At 44.1% G+C, this 18,598-nt stretch overlaps 1 protein-coding gene across 1 annotated transcript in view; it reads left to right on the top strand.

Annotated features, from left to right (window-relative positions):
• Positions 1–1,193: 1,193 nt before the first annotated feature.
• wif1 (wnt inhibitory factor 1) overlaps positions 1,194–18,598 on the top strand; it is a gene marked incomplete at both ends in the record, with an annotated part of 21,687 nt that continues 4,282 nt past the window's right edge. Inside the window, 7 exons of the mRNA XM_080753898.1 lie at positions 1,194–1,365; positions 3,377–3,516; positions 8,647–8,755; positions 10,520–10,660; positions 12,595–12,690; positions 12,894–12,989; positions 14,009–14,104. Coding sequence (XP_080610024.1) covers positions 1,194–1,365; positions 3,377–3,516; positions 8,647–8,755; positions 10,520–10,660; positions 12,595–12,690; positions 12,894–12,989; positions 14,009–14,104 — 850 coding nt within the window. The remainder of the gene's footprint in view (positions 1,366–3,376; positions 3,517–8,646; positions 8,756–10,519; positions 10,661–12,594; positions 12,691–12,893; positions 12,990–14,008; positions 14,105–18,598) is intronic.

Genomic DNA, 18,598 nt, shown 5'->3' with positions numbered 1-18,598 from the left:
AGCCAGGTGCAGATCTTGTTAAGTTCACAGTTAAGGGCCTTTTCAACCTGCAATATGTCTCTGCCTGAGACTAGGAGAGCCGAGTCATCCGCGAACAGAAACAGATTGCAGTCACAAGCAGATGACATGTCGTTTACGTATATTAAGAACAACAGTGGTCAATTCCAGTCAGTTCTGATGGAAACTGATATTTCTCTGTGACATAGACTACTGTATCTCAGGTAGAAAGATGTGCATGTTATGTTTACTGTACGTTGTGTAATATGATGTAAGATTCTAAACGTTAACAGTGTTTTTACAGGGGTGACCTGAGTCAAAAAAGTTTGAAAAACACTGGTTTAGTCAGGTAGTGTCCATCTTGCATTGTGTAGGCGGCAGGCCTACGTTATTAAAAAGTCCTTAAATTGTCACTTTAGAAATGTGCAGATATGCTCTAGGCTATACACTTGAACTTTATGTTGGTTTGTTTACTGTTGAGAGAGAAAACAATGTTGCACATTAAGTTAATCGTCTGGGGAACCCCCACAATAATGTGGGGACCCGGACCCCCTGGGGGTCCCAACCCAGAGGTTGAGAACTGTTCTATCCGTCTGTTATATGAGTAAAAGGACCCCAATTAAAACAAGCCCAGAAGATTTATTGTGGTGTTCATCCTTTTAGTTGATCTTGTACCAGTGAACTGTACCGTCATGAAACTGTAGCTATGCTAGTGAGAATACATTCTTCAATCAATCTATCAATGGAGAGCTTTTTGAGGAATCTTACATTTAGTGCGATTCTGCCACCTTGTGGCCGTGCAAGCATCCTACACCCCCAGTGGTGCGCATGCACGTCTCTCACTCACACACACACACACGCACACGCACACGCACACACACACACACACACACACACACACACACACACACACACACACACACACACACACACACACACACACAGAGCTTCAAAGAGAACGTGAGTGAAGCCAGGGAGGTTCTTCATTCTAGACTCTGGACCAATGAGAGGCGGAGAAAAAGAGAAAAAAAGAAAAAGAAAAGTAGAGTTGTTCCAGAGGAGAAGAAAGAGAGAGAGAGAGAGAGAGAGAGAGAGAGAGAGAGAGAGAGAGAGCAGATCAGTGACCATAGGATCACAGTAACAGACATCAGATCTTCATCAGATCTTTGTAGGAGAAACATCATCATCTGTCCAGGATGTCTCCTCCATCTCCTCACCGCTCCTCTCTGCTCTCCCACCCCGGCTTCATGCTGCTCTGCTCGGCTGCTTTCCTGAGCCGCTCCGCCGGCGCTGCGGAGAGACCTGGTGGTGATCCTGGGTCATCACTGTTCATGTGGATAGATGGGAACCAGGCCAGAGTGCTGCTAGGTATGTTGTTATATTATACAGTAACTTATTGTTAATATTAAATATATTATGTACATGTGGATAGATGGAAACCAGGCCAGAGTGCTGCTAGGTATGTTACTATTATAACTTATTATAAGTATTAAATATATTAATGATTATGATATATCTGTTCATGTGGATAGAAGGGAGCCAGGCCAGGTTGCTGGGTATGTTGTTATCATATATAAATATTAATTATATTCATATATGATATGATATGATATATAGGCCTATGTACATGTTAGGTATGTTGTTATTATAACGTAGGCTATTATCTCATATATTTATATGACTAGCCCTTACCCGTTCAAAGATATGAGCTCCGAAATGATGTGCAGTGTGTGGGTTATGGGATGTGCACTGTGCACACAGTATATGAGGGATGGAAAGTAACTTTAACTGGTGCTTGCATGCTAATATGTAGGAGCATCAATGTAAGAAATACCCGTTCCATTTAACAGCTACAGAGATACTGTGTACCGATCTGCATGATTTTTGGACAACATCTGTAACAGGGCCAGAAAAAGGTACTGTAGGCTAAATAGATATAGATACACCATAAAAATGCTAATATACAGTATATGATTTGTGAAAGTGACAAACGGGCTTCACAGTTATGTTAGGTGTGTTCATATGCTAATGGTGATGCGATTTCAGATCAATTGCTCCAGCCACTGAGGAGAAACGCTGTTTCAGACAGACAGACAGACAGACAGACAGACAGACAGACAGACAGACAGACAGACAGACAGACAGACAGACAGACAGACAGACAGACAGACAGACAGACAGACAGACAGACAGACAGACACTCACTCACTCACTCACTCACTCACTCAGACAGACATTCGCAAAATTATAGTATAGATAGGTAATCATTATCATCTTTACTGAATATAGGTGCTGGTTTTGATTGATTGATTGATTGATTGATTGATTGATTGGTTGATTGAATAATTTATTAGAAGTTTGCAATAGGAAAAAGAACAGTTCATGACAGTTCACAGTTCACTGGTCCACTGGTTTATGTATCTCATATAACATTGATAGAACACAGTACTATGCATAGGGAACCTGTCAGTTACAAAAAGGGGAAAAAGCTGTCATAAAAAAAAACAATAAATAAAACAAGGGAAAATAAATACTAGTAATGAAGAGAAATAGGAGATATTTACAGTGGAAATCGGAGGTAGGTTTGGGGTTAATCTATTTACGATGTATGTATCTATATGGATGTGTGGATAGATGGAAGCACACAGTGTGTTAATATTAAGGCTGGCAATATATCGAAAATGTATCGATATCGAGGTATCAATATGCGAGGTATACATAGCAACGAAGACAGCTTGAAATGAGGTATTGGTGTATGTGTCAAATTAATTAACACACACACACACACACACACACACACACACACACACACACACACACACACACACACACACACACACACACACACACACACTATGCATGCACGTAGCACAAGCAGTCCATCTGTAACCAGGTGTGGTTATTTCAATTGTTGGAAAATGGAAATAAGGCATTTAATGTCTTTATTCTATGTGTACTGTGCAGTGTGCATGCATGGATATGCTATTCATTATCTGGTTTAGGCAGGCAGTGGACCTAAAGCAGAAAAACATTAAAAAACTACAATGCAATTGTTTTTACTAATATTGTGAGTAATATCAATATCAAGGTATTCAACAACGTTATCGAATATGGAAGGTTTTCCTAATATCGCCCAGCCTTAGTTAATATGTGTGTACATTGATGCATGGGTGTCTATGCAGTGTGTGTATTAACATGTGTGTACATTTTATGGGTGTTTATGCAGAGTGTGTGTTAATAATAGTGTAACATTGGATGTGTGTCTATGCAGGCGGCTTCGAGGAGGACATAGTGTGTGTTAATATGTGTGTATATTAATGTATTGGTGTCTATGCAGTGTGTGTTAATAATAGTGTACATTGTATTGGTGTCTATGCAGGTTTCGAGGAGGACATCCTCATTGTGTCGGAGGGTAAAATGGCTCCGTTCACTGATGACTTCAGGAAGGCTCAACAGAGGATGCCTGCAATACCAGTCAACATCCAGAATATTAACTTCACCTGGAGTGCTGCTAGACAGGTAGCTGTCTGTCTGTCTGTCTGTCTGTCTGTCTGTCTGTCTGTCTGTCTGTCTGTCTGTCTGTCTGTCTGTCTGTCTGTCTGTCATACCTGTCAACATCCAGCATGTGAACTAGGGGTGGGCGATATGGTGATAATTATCGTTGAGACGATACTATGTCTCCACGATACTATGTCTCCACGATATGCCTTTTCAGAGGTATCGTATATATCGTGATACAATTGAGGGAGCCTTGTAAAAAATCCTGTTTAATCGTTAATACAGAGATTCATTGCAGAATTCAATTTAAACCTGCATTTTGGTCTAAATCAGTAGTTCTCAAACTTTAAAATGTCAAGGTCTCCACTTAACTCTGACAGTATACAGATGAAACCAAATGGACCCGTAAGTGTCCATTTGGTTTCATTTCTATACTGTCAGAGTTACATACTTGTAAAGTTCAATTTAGACCTCCCAAAAGGAACCCAGAGAGTCTAGTTTTTGTCAAGTACCTTGAAAAATAACCATAAAAACCAACGTGAAAAAGAATCGTGATAAAATCGTGTATCGTGATACAGCTTGGGAAAATATCGTGATATTGTATTTTTCCATATCGCCCACCCCTAATGTGAACTTCACCTGGAGCGCTGCGAGACAGGTAATAATAATAATTCTATTAATAATAATAATAATAACTTGAATTTATATAGTGCCTTTCAAAAAACCCAAATAAACAAACTCATTTCCAAAAGCCTGCATGAACAAGTGCAGAATTGAAGGAGTCTAATGTTGGCATTTGGCAAATGGCCATGGGGAGAGACTTCCAGGCTGCCACACTGAAAGCTCTATCGCCAACTGTCCTCTTACTGCTGGGAGGAATGGTGAGGAGCCGGAGCCTAAGCCTAAGCCTAAACCTAACCCTAAGCCTAACCCAGGTCAGCAGATGTCAGGTTCTGCTCTGGGGTGTCTCTCCTCCTTGAGGAGGTCTGACAGGTTCTGTCGTGCAACGTGTACAGGGACGTGCTGGCCATTGGGAAAAGCGGGACAACTCCCGAACGGCCGGTTCATTCCCAGCCAGTCCATGCCGACCATTAGGAAAAAAATAAAAAATAAAATGTTGGCCTTCGTTCCATATTTGGGGCTGGGGGGCCAACAAAGTAAATCGTCACTGTCGGACAGAAACTCCAAGTTTCAAATGTGTCGATTTTTTTTTCGCAAAGCAAAGCCCTGCTTCATCATACAAGGCCGTCACACAAAAGTAGTGAAAACAGCCGATCTACAAGCACACAACGCATCGCAGTGCGAGGCGTTGTGTGCTTGTAGATCGGCTGTTTTCACTAGTTTAGATCATTTTTAGAATGATAAATACAAAACAAACGGTTTTGGACATACAAGGTCTCCACCCGACAACGACGAACTATAACTCATGTAATTCGCCCACTGGCTTGTCACTTGTCATGATCTGAAATGGCAAATCTTTGAGTAGCAGCAGCGCTATAGAGAGATCTCTCTCTATAGCGCGCAATGAGGGCCTCTCCAACTCTTTTTCCCGGGCTGAATCAGGGACCCAGCACGTCCCTGAACGTGTAGTCCAATACTTGGAGCACTACTGGATGCCGGGGGCCAGGGTTGATGTTAAAGACGTGTGCTCAATGAACTGAAGTCCATAACGGTGTTGTTGAGTTAAATAATGATATGTATTTGTTATCTGTCACTTCAGACACAAATACCTGTACATAAATAAGCAAACCTAACACAGTAGTATGGCAATAATACAGAGCAGCTCATTTAAGTTGCTTGATTCCCCATTTACATATTTGATGTTCACTTTATCAGACACGCCCCCTTCCTATGGGGGTCAAAGGTCACGGTTCTGACCCGGAGGTCAACATTCCCCTGAGCGAGCGGGCCGGCTCTATTGGCTCACCGCTAGAACAACGGGTTCAAATCCCGGGGTGTAGATATTTCTCACCGCGAGGGAATATTCACCTTATTCCTGGCCCCTCCCAGGAAGTAGGGCCAAACACCTGGGAAACTCAATTAATGATGTTTGGCTCTGGGTGAAACCTGCGTTGCCATGTCTGCTTATAATAAGCAATTTGGGTCTCATGGTTGCTGTAACAGCAACCATAAGCCAGCACTGCCAACATTGATATAGGCTAGTTGTTTTCCAACCAGATCTAAATATGAATCGGTCAGAGCTGGGCAGGGATGAGTTAATCCACATCACATGAGGTGGAGAGACATTGGATTCGCAGCGCGTTGTGAGCTTGGAGGTCGGCTATTTTGGGTGTTTCCACCAAAAGACCCTTTTAGAAGTTTCAGCCCCTGCCTCTCTAACATTCTCTGCATGTTCCTGCGTATTGGAGTGGCGGGTGAGGCGTGAAGGCGCGACTGTTTTGACGTGTGTCCCTCAGTTCAATGTAGATTGATGTGAGCCAGTCAGGTGCTGCTCTGAGTCTTTGATTGGAGTTCAGAGGTCAAACATAACACACCCATGATTGACTTCAGTGATTGACCAATCAGATTCAAGCATTCGACCGAGCCGTGTGAAATTTAACCCTTGCACACACACTGCTCATGTTCTTGACTCTGAGAGTGTACACATGGAACCAAATGGACCCTTACAGCTCTGTAACTCTGAGAGTGTACACATGGAACCAAATGGACCCTTACAGCTCTGTAACTCTGAGAGTGTACACATGGAACCAAATGGACCCTTACAGGTCTGTAACTCTGAGAGTGTGCACATGGAACCAAATGGACCCTTACAGGTCTGTAACTCTGAGAGTGTGCACATGGAACCAAATGGACCCTTACAGCTCTGTAACTCTGAGAGTGTGCACATGGAACCAAATGGACCCTTACAGCTCTGTAACTGAGAGTGTACACATGGAACCAAATGGCAGCTCCAGTTATGGGGGTTCCTCTAAATTGGGGGGTTTTGAGTTTCTCTTGTGGTATTTGACGAAGCCGTGTGACCGTGGGGGGGGGGGGGGGGGCACGCCCATCAAAGCGGCCCCTCTGTTCAAACACACACACACACACACACACACACACACACACACACACACACACACACACACACACACACACACACACAAACACACACGCACACACACATATGCCAAACATCTGCGCCAGCTGCAACCAGGAAGAAAGAAAAAAAGAAAACACACATTGGTCGAATTCTCAGACGCACGACATGACAGAAAACACACAGGAGAGAGAGAGATAGAGAGAGAGACAGACAGACAGACAGACAAACAGACAATATGTAGATTATGGAATCTTTCGTCTCATGTGTCCAAAGCTACTACTTTTCAGGATTCAAATTCAAAAGTAGTTAAACTAAACAGGAGCGTGTCAATATTGCGACTTAACATTTGTTCGATGTCCCACTAACCCGGACCCTAACCTCAGTAAAACTATGCCTAAACCTAACTCTAAAACCTAACCCTAACCGTAAGTCGTAAGTAATGAAACTTAGAAATATTGAGATTTCCCCAATCAACACATGGCAGACTAAGTGTGTGAAGTGAGTGCCGCGCTGTGAGCTTGTAGAGATGCTATTTGTTTTAAATCTAGTTTTTTGTTTTGTTTGTAGTTTTGCTTTTTTTATATAGTTAAAGCATAGAAGCATAGAAGAGATCCAGTACATTCAAGACACTTTATGTTTGTTGCGCTCTGAAAATAGCCATCTACAAACTGTAAGTGTGTAACTGTATGTGTGTGTGTGGTTCCTCCCTCTAATTGATGTGTTCTCCCTTTGACACACACACACACACACACACACACACACACACACACACACACACACACACACACACACACACACACACACACACACACACACACACACACACAGATGAAAGCAGAGAGGAGAGCCAGACATTCTCCTCTCACTCTGAAAACATTCCCTCTGTGTGTGTGTGTGTGTGTGTGTGTGTGTGTGTGCGTGCGTGCGTGCGTGCGTGCGTGCGTGCGTGCGTGTGTGTGTGTGTCTGTAACTAAGGATGACAGGTCCTTTTATGCACCGAAGTCTTTGTTCATATAAGCCTGTCTGTCCGTCCGTCTGTCTGTCTGTCTGTGAGTGCTGCATTTTGCCACCAGAAATATGATCTACAGTAAGACCCAGTAGGATCACAACCTACATGTACCCGGTTTAGCTTATCTCTCTGCGTTGTTGTGTTGAAACAGAGACAGACCAGAACTGTCTTTGGAGACGACACTCTGTTAAATTCTGACAGAAACACAGAAAACACACGTCTCCAAGTTAGTGGCTTTAACGCAGCGCAGACTCCTCTCTCATTCAACGCGGAAATACAGAAGCAGAGGAAAGGGTTTTGCACACATGCAGGCGCGACGTTTTTGCACGGAGAAAACTGATGATTTCATTTTTTTTTAAAGAAACCAATGATTCTCTATGACCTCATGCACACCGGCTCCAGAATTTGCCATGCGGCAAGTGGCTGCGGCATTTGTGCGTCTTTTCGCAGGCGGTAAAACAAAAAAAAATGACTCCTTTTATGACTATTTTTGGGATCCGCAGTGAGGATTCCGCACAGCCTTGCTCACCAAATCCAATGTGTTTTAATCATGCAGTAAAATGCAGCAAACGGGCCTGTGTGCAGAGCCCTTAACGATGCATATAAAACACAACGTACCTTACAGAAACATGCAAAGCACACGTCTCAAAGTTAGTAGCTTTAGTGCCGCATGGACTCCTTTCTAAACTAAGTCAAACAAACACTGTATAAATAATTTGCAACTGCAATATTATTTTGTTTCACAGTGAGCGCACCCCGAAAAGATCTGTGTTACAGCCAATGAGAGGACAGCTGTGCTCACAGACAAAGTCTGTCTGTCTGTATCGATACTTCGATAGATGGATATATCATATTCATGATATCCAAATTGATATCATGAATATAGACCTTTATTCCGAGGGTAAATTCAGGTGTCTTTCTTATTGGTAGTAATATTGCTGTTAAATAATAGTCTGTTTCATAATATAAATGCAATAGTAATAGTAATATAAAACATGTGCGCTCTTTCTATCTATCTATCTGTGTGCGTGTGTGCGTGCGTGCGTGCGTGCGTGCGTGTGTGCGTGCGTGCGTGTGTGCGTGCGTGCGTGTGTGTGTTCAGGAGGAGTTCTTCTATGAGTTCCAGGCGTTACGGTCTATGGACAGAGACATCATGGACGACCCTACCGTCAACGTCCCCCTGCTAGGGAGCGTCCCCCACAAGCCTACTGGTGAGTCTGTTAGGGAGCGTCCCCCACAAGCCTACTGGTGAGTCTGTCTGTTAGGGAGCGTCCCCCACAAGCCTAGTCTGTTAGGGAGCGTCCCCCACAAGCCTACTGGTGAGTCTGTTAGGGAGCGTCCCCCACAAGCCTACTGGTGAGTCTGTCTGTTAGGGAGCGTCCCCCACAAGCCTACTGGTGAGTCTGTTAGGGAGCGTCCCCCACAAGCCTGGTGAGTCTGTTAGGGAGCGTCCCCCACAAGCCTACTGGTGAGTCTGTTAGGGAGCGTCCCCCACAAGCCTACTGGTGAGTCTGTTAGGGAGCGTCCCCCACAAGCCTACTGGTGAGTCTGTTAGGGAGCGTCCCCCACAAGCCTACTGGTGAGTCTGTTAGGGAGCGTCCCCCACAAGCCTACTGGTGAGTCTGTTAGGGAGCGTCCCCCACAAGCCTACTGGTGAGTCTGTCTGTTAGGGAGCGTCCCCCACAAGCCTACTGGTGAGTCTGTTAGGGAGCGTCCCCCACAAGCCTACTGGTGAGTCTGTCTGTTAGGGAGCGTCCCCCACAAGCCTACTGGTGAGTCTGTCTGTTTGGGAGCGTCCCCCACAAGCCTACTGGTGAGTCTGTTAGAGCAGGGGTCTTCAACGTTTTCAGGCCAGGGACCCCTTAGCTGAGAAAGAGATGAAGCAGGGACCCCTTAGCTGAGAGAGATGAAGCAGGGACCCCTTAGCAGAGAGAGAGATGAAGCAGGGACCCCTTAGCTCTGAGAGAGATGAAGCAGGGCCCCCTTAGCTTTGAGAGAGAGATGAAGCAGGGACCCCTTAGCAGAGAGAGAGATGAAGCAGGGACCCCTTAGCTCTTAGAGAGATGAAGCAGGGCCCCCTTAGCTCTGAGAGAGAGATGAAGCAGGGACCCCTTAGCTCTGAGAGAGAGATGAAGCAGGGACCCCCACTACATATCGTAAAGAATTGTGTTGCAGATTAAAAATGTACATGGATTATTTGTTATACAGCTTAGACTTGACAGTACTATCATCTGTGTAGGTTGGCTTAATGTTTATTTTTATACATTTAACCACTTGACCTGCTACTAGTTAGTCTGCTCTTCTTGTCCCTCTACACCAAACCTCTGTGCGTTGTGAGCGTGTAGATCTGCTATGTTTTGGCTAAGGTTCCACTAAGAATAGGGCTGCTAGGGTTATCACGTGTGTGGACGCGTTAAGCCCTTATCAGAGTCTGCGGTGAAGAGCCTATCACTGCAAATTTTAGGTGTAAAGCTTTCCACCTAAAGTGAGAAAACAAGTGGAGGCCATCATAGTCAGTCACGGTGAAGTCCCATCACTGTGACTGACTGGTCTAGATCGACCAATCAGTGAACGGGGTGATGGGTCGATCTGTCTGATAGTAAAAACAGAGAGATGTGTTGGGGTTCGCGGTGGATAGCTCTTCACCGCGAGTAATGACGCAATGTTGTAGTTTTATGACTTAAAAAGACTACACCACGGTGGATAGCTTACCACCGTGGTGCCTACTATGATAGGGGCTTTAGGCATCCCATGTGTTAACGCACATAACAACACCTTATAATTCTCTGGCCTAAAAGTACGGTAATCCTATTTCAACTGGAGTGTGTGCGTGTGTGTGTGTGTGTGTGTGTGTGTGTGTGTGTGTGTGTGTGTGTGTGTGTGTGTGTGTGTGTGTGCGTGCGTGCGTGCGTGCGTGCGTGCGTGCGTGCGTGCGTGCGTGCGTGCGTGCGTGTGTGTGTGTGCGTGTGTACCAGTCCTCCAGGTGGGGTTCCCCTGCCTGGGTCATCAGGACGGTGTAGCAGCCTTCGAGGTCACTCTGCTCATCATGGACTCTGGAGGGACCGTCCTGCTCAGGACTCCTCACAACGCTGTGTTCTTCAAGACCTGCCAGAAAGGTCAGAGCACCACCCTCACCCTCAACCCATTTAGGCCTAGAATTATTGAATGCTTTAACCAGTGAAAAATAGCAGATATACAAGCTCACAGCGCGGCACCGAGTGCCGCTCTGCGAGCTTGTAGATCTGCTATTTTTGAAAAAGTCGTGAAAATGTGTGCAAATCTTTGAATGTATGTATTTTCAAAGCGAACGTTTGTAACTCAAATTTTGCTTCTGGGTGGTCCCTGGAACTAAATATTTTGAGATGGGGGTCCGTGGCCAAATAAATATAATTTTGGGGGTCCTTCACATGAAAAGGTTTGAGAACCACTGACATAGTAGTCTCTCAAGAACAGACTAACTGAGCTCCAGTTAAATGAAAAGGACCTTTTCTTTGACGATGGCTGGCCAGATTGTTGACATACAAACATCGTTTTTTCAAAAAATCTTAGAAGGATTCAAAAGACACTTATAGAATCGGGTCAAAATTCTAATTTTCACGATTTTTCAAAAATAGCAGATCTACAAGCTCGCAGCGCGGCACTCGGTGCCGCGCTGTGAGCTTGTATATCTGCTATTTTTCAATAGTTAAAGCATAAAATAATGATACACAAAATGTGTACCCGTTCTAAATGGGTTAACCCCTAACCCCTCACCCTAAGCCTTGTTTCAATGTTTTCCCCTCAAAATAAAAGTAAACGCCTTTTTTTTTTATGTCATGGACGTGTCAGGTAAAATTCGTGATCGGCCCCACCTCTCCCCGCCTCCTCGGCCGGAACTCTTTCAAAAGAATCCAAACATGAGAGAAGAAAGTGAATGAAATGGAAAGAAAATAACAGGCTCTTCTTGCCTCTGTGAAAACAATGATAAATAGATCAGATATTGACCTTAAAGCAGGGGTCTTCAACGTTTTCAGGCCAAGGACCCCTTAGCTGAGAGAGAGATGAAACAGGGACCCCTTAGCTGAGAGAGAGAGATGAAGCAGGGACCCCTTAGTTGAGAGAGCGATGAAGCAGGGACCTCCACAACCTGTTCATAGATTCCATATAGTTTCATTGTTTGACAGCACAATCATCAGTGTATTTTGGATTCATGGCAATTTGTGTTTTCAGATATTTAACCACTTGAACTGTCAATACTTAATACACTTGACCTTTCACTCTGTACTTAGTCTGCTATTTTTCCTCACACCAAAGCTCATGGCCAAAAATAGCAGATCTACACGCTTGTAGATCTACTATTTTTGGCTAAAGTTCTCAGAACTCAAGTGGTTAAAAAGGAGGGTTCAAGTGGTTAAAAAGGAGGAAAAAAAGTTGTTATCACTCAAAGATTCGGAGGACCCCCTGTAGTAACTCTGGGGACCCCCTGTTGAAGACCCCTGCCTTAAACAATGATGAATAGATCACATATCGATCTTAAACAATGATGAATAGATCACATATTGATCTTAAACAATGATAAATAGATCACATATTGACCATATTCCTCCTAACACCAGGGTTAGGGTTAACTGATGTTTCAACCATTCTAAAAGTCGTTCCATTGGAAGTTATTGCTCTACACAGCAAACTCAGAGGAGGGCGGAGGCGGGGGGAGAGGCTAGATCTGCTTGAAGCATGTTAGCATCATGCAGCTGTGTGTGTGTGTGTGTGTGTGTGTGGGGGGGCAGTCATAGTATCAGTTACAAGAAACCATGAGAAAAAACACAACACTTCACAAGCAACTCTGGTTACACACGCACGCACGCTCGCACGCACGCACGCGCACACACACACACACACACACACACACACACACACACACACACACACACACACACACACACACACAGGGAATGTAGAATGTGAGTGCAAAGGCGATTAACCCCTTAAACCCCAGCATCCCGTAGATTCTGTCGGGAAAACATTCATAGAAAAAATTCTCTCTCTCTCTATGTCTATGTCTCTCTCTCAGCTAAGTGTCTGGTCCAGTGCAGAAATGGAGGTTACTGTAATGACAGACAGGTGTGTGAGTGTCAGCACGGATTCTACGGAACACACTGTGAGAAAGGTAAACTCCACCTCCCACAATGCAACGCTCGCAGAACTACAAATAACACATTGCAACCTTCTATAGAACTGCAAATAACACAATGCATCTCTCTAACTGGTGTGTGTGTGTGTGTGTGTGTTTGTGTGTGTGTGTGTGTGCGTGCGTGCGTGCGTGCGTGCGTGCGTGCGTGCGTGTGTGCGTGCGTGCGTGTGTGTGTGTAGCTCTGTGCTCTCCCAGGTGTGTGAATGGAGGAGTGTGCATGAGTCCAGGAGTGTGTGTCTGTCCACCCGGTTACCATGGAGACAGCTGTGACAAAGGTAAGCACACGCACATACATGCACGTACGCATGCACGTACGCATGCACGCACGCACGCACGCACGCGAACGCATGCACACACACTGATTGCACATGGCTGGTAGACAACATAGAACCATGACAACTAGACCAGGGAACACACATAGAAATACAAGACCTAGACAATGACACTAAAGTCTGTGACCGACAGACTGACAGCCGGTGGAGGTTTTTATACTGTGACCGTGATAGTTGGTTGCCAACCGCTGTAAAAACAAGCAGAAGAAGACGTGACCGTAACACTACCATCCACTTCTATTGAGAACCATATTTTTGAAGCAGTGAAGTCAGCTCCCACCCTGACCTCTTTACCGCATAGCAGGGGTGTGACGATATTGGTATATCACGATACGATATCTATCGCGACATTAGGCTCTCGATAACAATAATATCACAATATTCGATATATTGTGATATTCAATATATTGCAAGAAATGTCATCAACGATATATCACGATATCGCTAACTGAAAATGAACAAATAAACATAAAAGGCAAAAATCTGAATTATACATTTATTCCATAATCTTATAAGATTATTGTATACATTGGCTAATAAGTAGATGAATCTTGCCTCCTCAAACAGTAAACAAACACTGACTGCAACTTTGCAACTTGCACACAATGTGTCTGTCCACAACAATGGGTAGGTCTACTAACTAATCAATCCATAACTAAAAAGCATGTAGTGAAAATGTAATTGACAAGAAACAAAATAAGATTGACACATGTTCAAAAATGTGCATGCATAGCTTCTTGGCGTAGTGTGCAAATTACCGCCCTCATAACAGCAACATGGCCATTGGTCAGGATGGACACGCCTCCACATCTTCATCTTCAGATATTCATAAACATCTATATAAAATGTTGACGGCCTCACAAGTATACTAATACTGCATGTGTGTGTGTGTGTGTGTGTGTGTGTGTGTGTGTGTGTGTGTGTGTGTGTGTGTGTGTGTGTGTGTGTGTGTGTGTGTGTAGTTAACTGCACCACCTCGTGTCTGAATGGAGGAACCTGCTTCCATCCTGGAAAGTGTATCTGCACCGCTGGCCATGAGGGGGCGCACTGCGAGCTGAGTGAGTCTCCTCAAACCTGAGCTTAATCACCTTAAACCTGAGCTTAATCACCTTAAACCTGAGCTTAATCACCTTAACCACCTTACTGTGGCTGTGTTGGTCAGTCACCTATCAACTAGTGATGTGTTGACAGCACTTCATTAGACCCCCTGGTGTGATTGTTATGAGCAATCATGTATTCCCTTTGTATTTTGGATTTCTTCCTGGAGGCTGACACCTTGTGGGTCAAAAGTGCCGAAAACACTGATATAATGATATCATAAACTCCTCCCCTTACCTTTTACCTTTCACCCAACACTGTGGGTGTGGCTAACTTCAGCTGGGTCGCCACCCACCATGATAACCAGGCATACTTAATGAACTGGTGGGTGTGGCCACATTAAAACCTAATTTTAACTTTATATACTGTGTAAGTTGCTCAACTAGTGGGCTGTAGCAGTATAGCAAACCGCGGTCGCGTCTGCTTTTTTCGGCCGTTTTTCGCCGCGGACCGGGCCTTCAGACCACCGCGTCCATAGAGGTCTCTCGTGTCCCTCTACGAGCAGCGGTTGGGGACATGCTAGACTTCTAGACCAGCGTAAACAAAGCTGTTGAAGCAAGCTATTTCCTGAAGAGACGCAAGATGCACTGTAATTGGCCGGTAGTGTATCATGTGTGTATGATCCGCAATGTGATTGGCCAACGTATACACAACGTATACGGATGATGCAGATGACGTCATTTTTCCGCGAAATCCGGACCCCGGCAAGGATCATAGAAAACATATAAAGAGAAGGCTTTAGAAGCTGAAAATAACGGAGTGGGTGTTCTAAAACTTTAGCGATTTAACAGTTAGGACAATTTTAAGATTTGTTTTATAAAAAAAGTTACATGGTATAACTTTAAATCTTCTTCCTAGTATAATCATAATACCTGAATCATCTTTTAGGGGGGGAACTAAGCCACAGCATTGCATCTTTAAGGCAGCCAATTCCAACTGTGCAAGAACAGAATGGCATCATTAGAGGAGAGACTTTCAGCACTGATTTAGAGCACATAACAGTGCAGTGCAACAGAGCCAAAATATCTTTCCAACATTTAAAAGCAATGAACCGTTAACTACATGACAGCATGACGACATGCTTATTTTAAATGACAACACGCCTATACATTGAGCATGTTTAGGACACATGCTCCATATGCTCCTGCATAGCACAACTGTATCACAGAGAGATGTTGAGGATCCAGTAGCCTAGTCGCTGGAGCAAGACAAAATAAACAACTATAAAGAGAAAATACCGAAGCAACAGCTCTATGCTGACTCCTCTCAACATATTTTCTACAATCTATGCTCTCACCACAGCACAACAGCAGCCAAACCAGCAGAAAGTAATTAACCAGCTCCTTACCTAATCTGCTGTGGAGGTTCAACAGTTTAACAAACCTTCAAAGTGTTTACATTGTTTTAAGTCACAGGAGCATTGTTTTCATGTCATATATGATCTTTAGTTTTAGCCAATAACAACAAGCAGAAGCACTTCCTCTCAAAACGGTGGATTTCAAAATAAGATACTCCCGTAATATGATTAGGCAACTGGTTTTATTTTTAAGTCTACTTACAGGAAGTACAATGGACTAAATTAGAATGACATGACACGGACACACCACCAGCAAGCATCCCTTGACTTCCAAGGGACGCTCTAGACAGCTTGGCTGCGAGCAGTGAAGGACGCTTGCTGCGCATTATATATTATTTGGGCGGGACCGCCCCAACCTGGCCCGCCAATAGAGGGTATGCTCGTGACATCATCAGCATACCCGGAAGTTATGCGGGAACGCCTACTGAGTGGCAAAAAAATACTTTCTGGCCTTGACAGTCCATACATCCAAACAGAAAACTACTTTCTGGTCTTGACAGCCCATACATCCACACAGAAAACTACTTTCTGGCCTTGACAGCCCATACATCCACACAGAAAACTACTTTCTGGTCTTGACAGCCCATACATCCACACAGAAAACTACTTTCTGGAGGCACGGTGGCGCAGTGGTTAGTGCTTCGCCTCACAGCTAGAAGGTCCTGCGGGTTCGATTCCCGCCGGGGGATGCTGTGGGCGCTGGCGGCGTGTTCCTCCTCCGCGTCATCAGCGCCCACACCCTAGGTGGGGTTGGCGATAGGGCCTTTCTGTGTGGAGTTTGCATGTTCTCCCCGTGTCTCCTAGGGTTGATACCCTCACAAAAACATGCACGTAATCCTGGTCTCAATAATGCCTCCCCCTGGCCAGCCGGGGTGCCTGATGGAGGGGAAAGGAACTGGTTGGAATAACGTGTTCCTTCCACACGCTACGTCCAAACCAGGGAAATCTCCACTGTCAGGTGAAAAGAAGCAACTTGGACTCCTCATGCATAGAAGGAAGCATGAGGTCAGTCCGATGTCTCCCTTGGCGCGGCAGAGGGAGAGCAGAGCCCAGGATTACATAGGCAATTAGCACTGGGTGAAAAAATGGGTTACAAAATTGTGGGATAAAAATTATATAAAAAAAAAAAAAAAAAAACTACTTTCTGGCCTTGACAGCCCATACATCCACACAGAAAACTACTTTCTGGTCTTGACAGCCCATATATCCACACAGAAAACTACTTTATGGTCTTGACAGCTCATACATCCACACAGAAAACTACTTTCTGGTCTTCTCTTGACAGCCCATACGTCCACACAGAAAACTACTTTCTGGCCTTGACAGCCCATACGTCCACACAGAAAAGTCCTATCTGATTGCACTAAACAATGTTAAACAATGTTAAACTCAGTTTGCCGCTCACTTTGCCACTCGATTTGCCACTCGATTTGCCATTCACTTTATGCATGCGCATACCCTCTATAAAGTGTACAAACCAACCACTACCACTACTATCAACCTAACCTTAATGTGGCTGTGTTGGTTAACCACAGTCAATTCAATTCAATTCAATTCAAAGGGCTTTACTGGCATGAGAAAACATACGTTTACATTGCCAAAGCAGAAGTGTACAATATAATACAATCAAAATAAAATATGTACCATTTGAAGGAGTGGAACTGTTTTCATGTATGGACATTACTGGATGCAGACAGTGCAGGGATGTACTGTATACACCATGATCAGTAGTCTTTAAGGTGGTTGTGTTCCATTTGATATCCTTCTTCTATCACAGCAGCTCACACATCTTGCTCCTGTGTTTGCACATAGTCGTACTTCACCCAGTAGATATGGGAGTTTTTCATCACTGTCACAGTCACCCATTAACCTAACCTAAATGTCATAAGTTGCCTGAAAGGACAACCACACTGTAGTACTTGGCCGACTTTTCTTTCTTTCTTTCTTTCTTTCTTTCTTTCTTTCTTTCTTTCTTTCTTTCTTTCTTTCTTTCTTTCTTTCTTTCTGTCTTTCTTTCTTTCTTTCTTTTAAGAGCAACCCAAATGTTGCTGCATTACTCCTTCCACCGTTTTTCCATCAGGTGCTCCGTCAGGCGCCACGCCCCCGACCGTTGTCTTTGGGGAGCGGCGTGGCTTCCATTTAGCTTCCAAGAGACATGTTGTTACGGTCACTAAACCATTGGCTGTAACACAATAACAACAGGACAGAGTCAGCTCTCAAAATGCATTGAAGTTTATTTTACATTCACACAACACATCAAATGGTAATTAGCTTTGCAACAACAAATCACCAACAAACACAGTACTGATATACTGTAGGGAGAATGTGGTGAAGCCAGGACTGAGACCTACCTAACTAAGATCCTAACAAAAGAATGGGCAAAAGCTAAAGTAGAGTCTGGTGAGCCTGGAAGCTTAAAATGAAACCAAATGGACCTGTAAGGGTTTCATTTCACACTCTCGAGAGTTACAGATCTATAAGGGTCCATTTGGTCTCCAACTCTCCATCATTTAGCTGGGGGCCACCTGGAACCCCTAACGAGGAAAATCAGAACACAGCACTATGACCAGTCAGAACTAAAACGTCATTAAAGGAGTAGTTCACCCCCAAAATATATTTTTCTCTATTGATAACTCACGCCATGGAGACTTGAGTTCAATAATATTTTTTTTTTGTACAGTATTTGTCGCATTCCGAAAACAAAACATTTATTATAGTAAATTTACCCCCATTGATGCCAGATGGGGACCCAAATGCATTTGGTAATCAATGGGGGTAAAATCATTGTAATCAAATGGTTGTACTTTAAAGAACAAAACCAGTATTAAAGCAGGTTGTTGTGGAGAGAAGTGAACCAGTAGAGAATGTTCCAGACGTTGTCTGCAGCTCGTTTATTTTAGTTTAATTGAATTGGTTTAACGAAGCAGCAGAGAGGAATGGAATGTTGTTCTAATTATTCTCTGTTCCTCAAAACACTGCAGTTCACCACAAGCAGGGAGAACTCTCTCTGAACCCATCTATACCAGAGGTTCTCAACTTGTGGGTCGGGACCCCCAGGGGGGTCCTTTTGGAGGGGTCCCCAGATGATTAACTTAAA

The sequence above is a fragment of the Nannobrachium achirus genome, assembly GCF_963921795.1.
Source record: "Nannobrachium achirus genome assembly, chromosome: 23".
In the NCBI taxonomy this organism is placed as follows: domain Eukaryota; kingdom Metazoa; phylum Chordata; class Actinopteri; order Myctophiformes; family Myctophidae; genus Nannobrachium; species Nannobrachium achirus.
The sequence above is the reverse complement of the archived record's forward strand: the minus strand, read 5'-3'. Positions and strand labels throughout refer to the sequence as shown.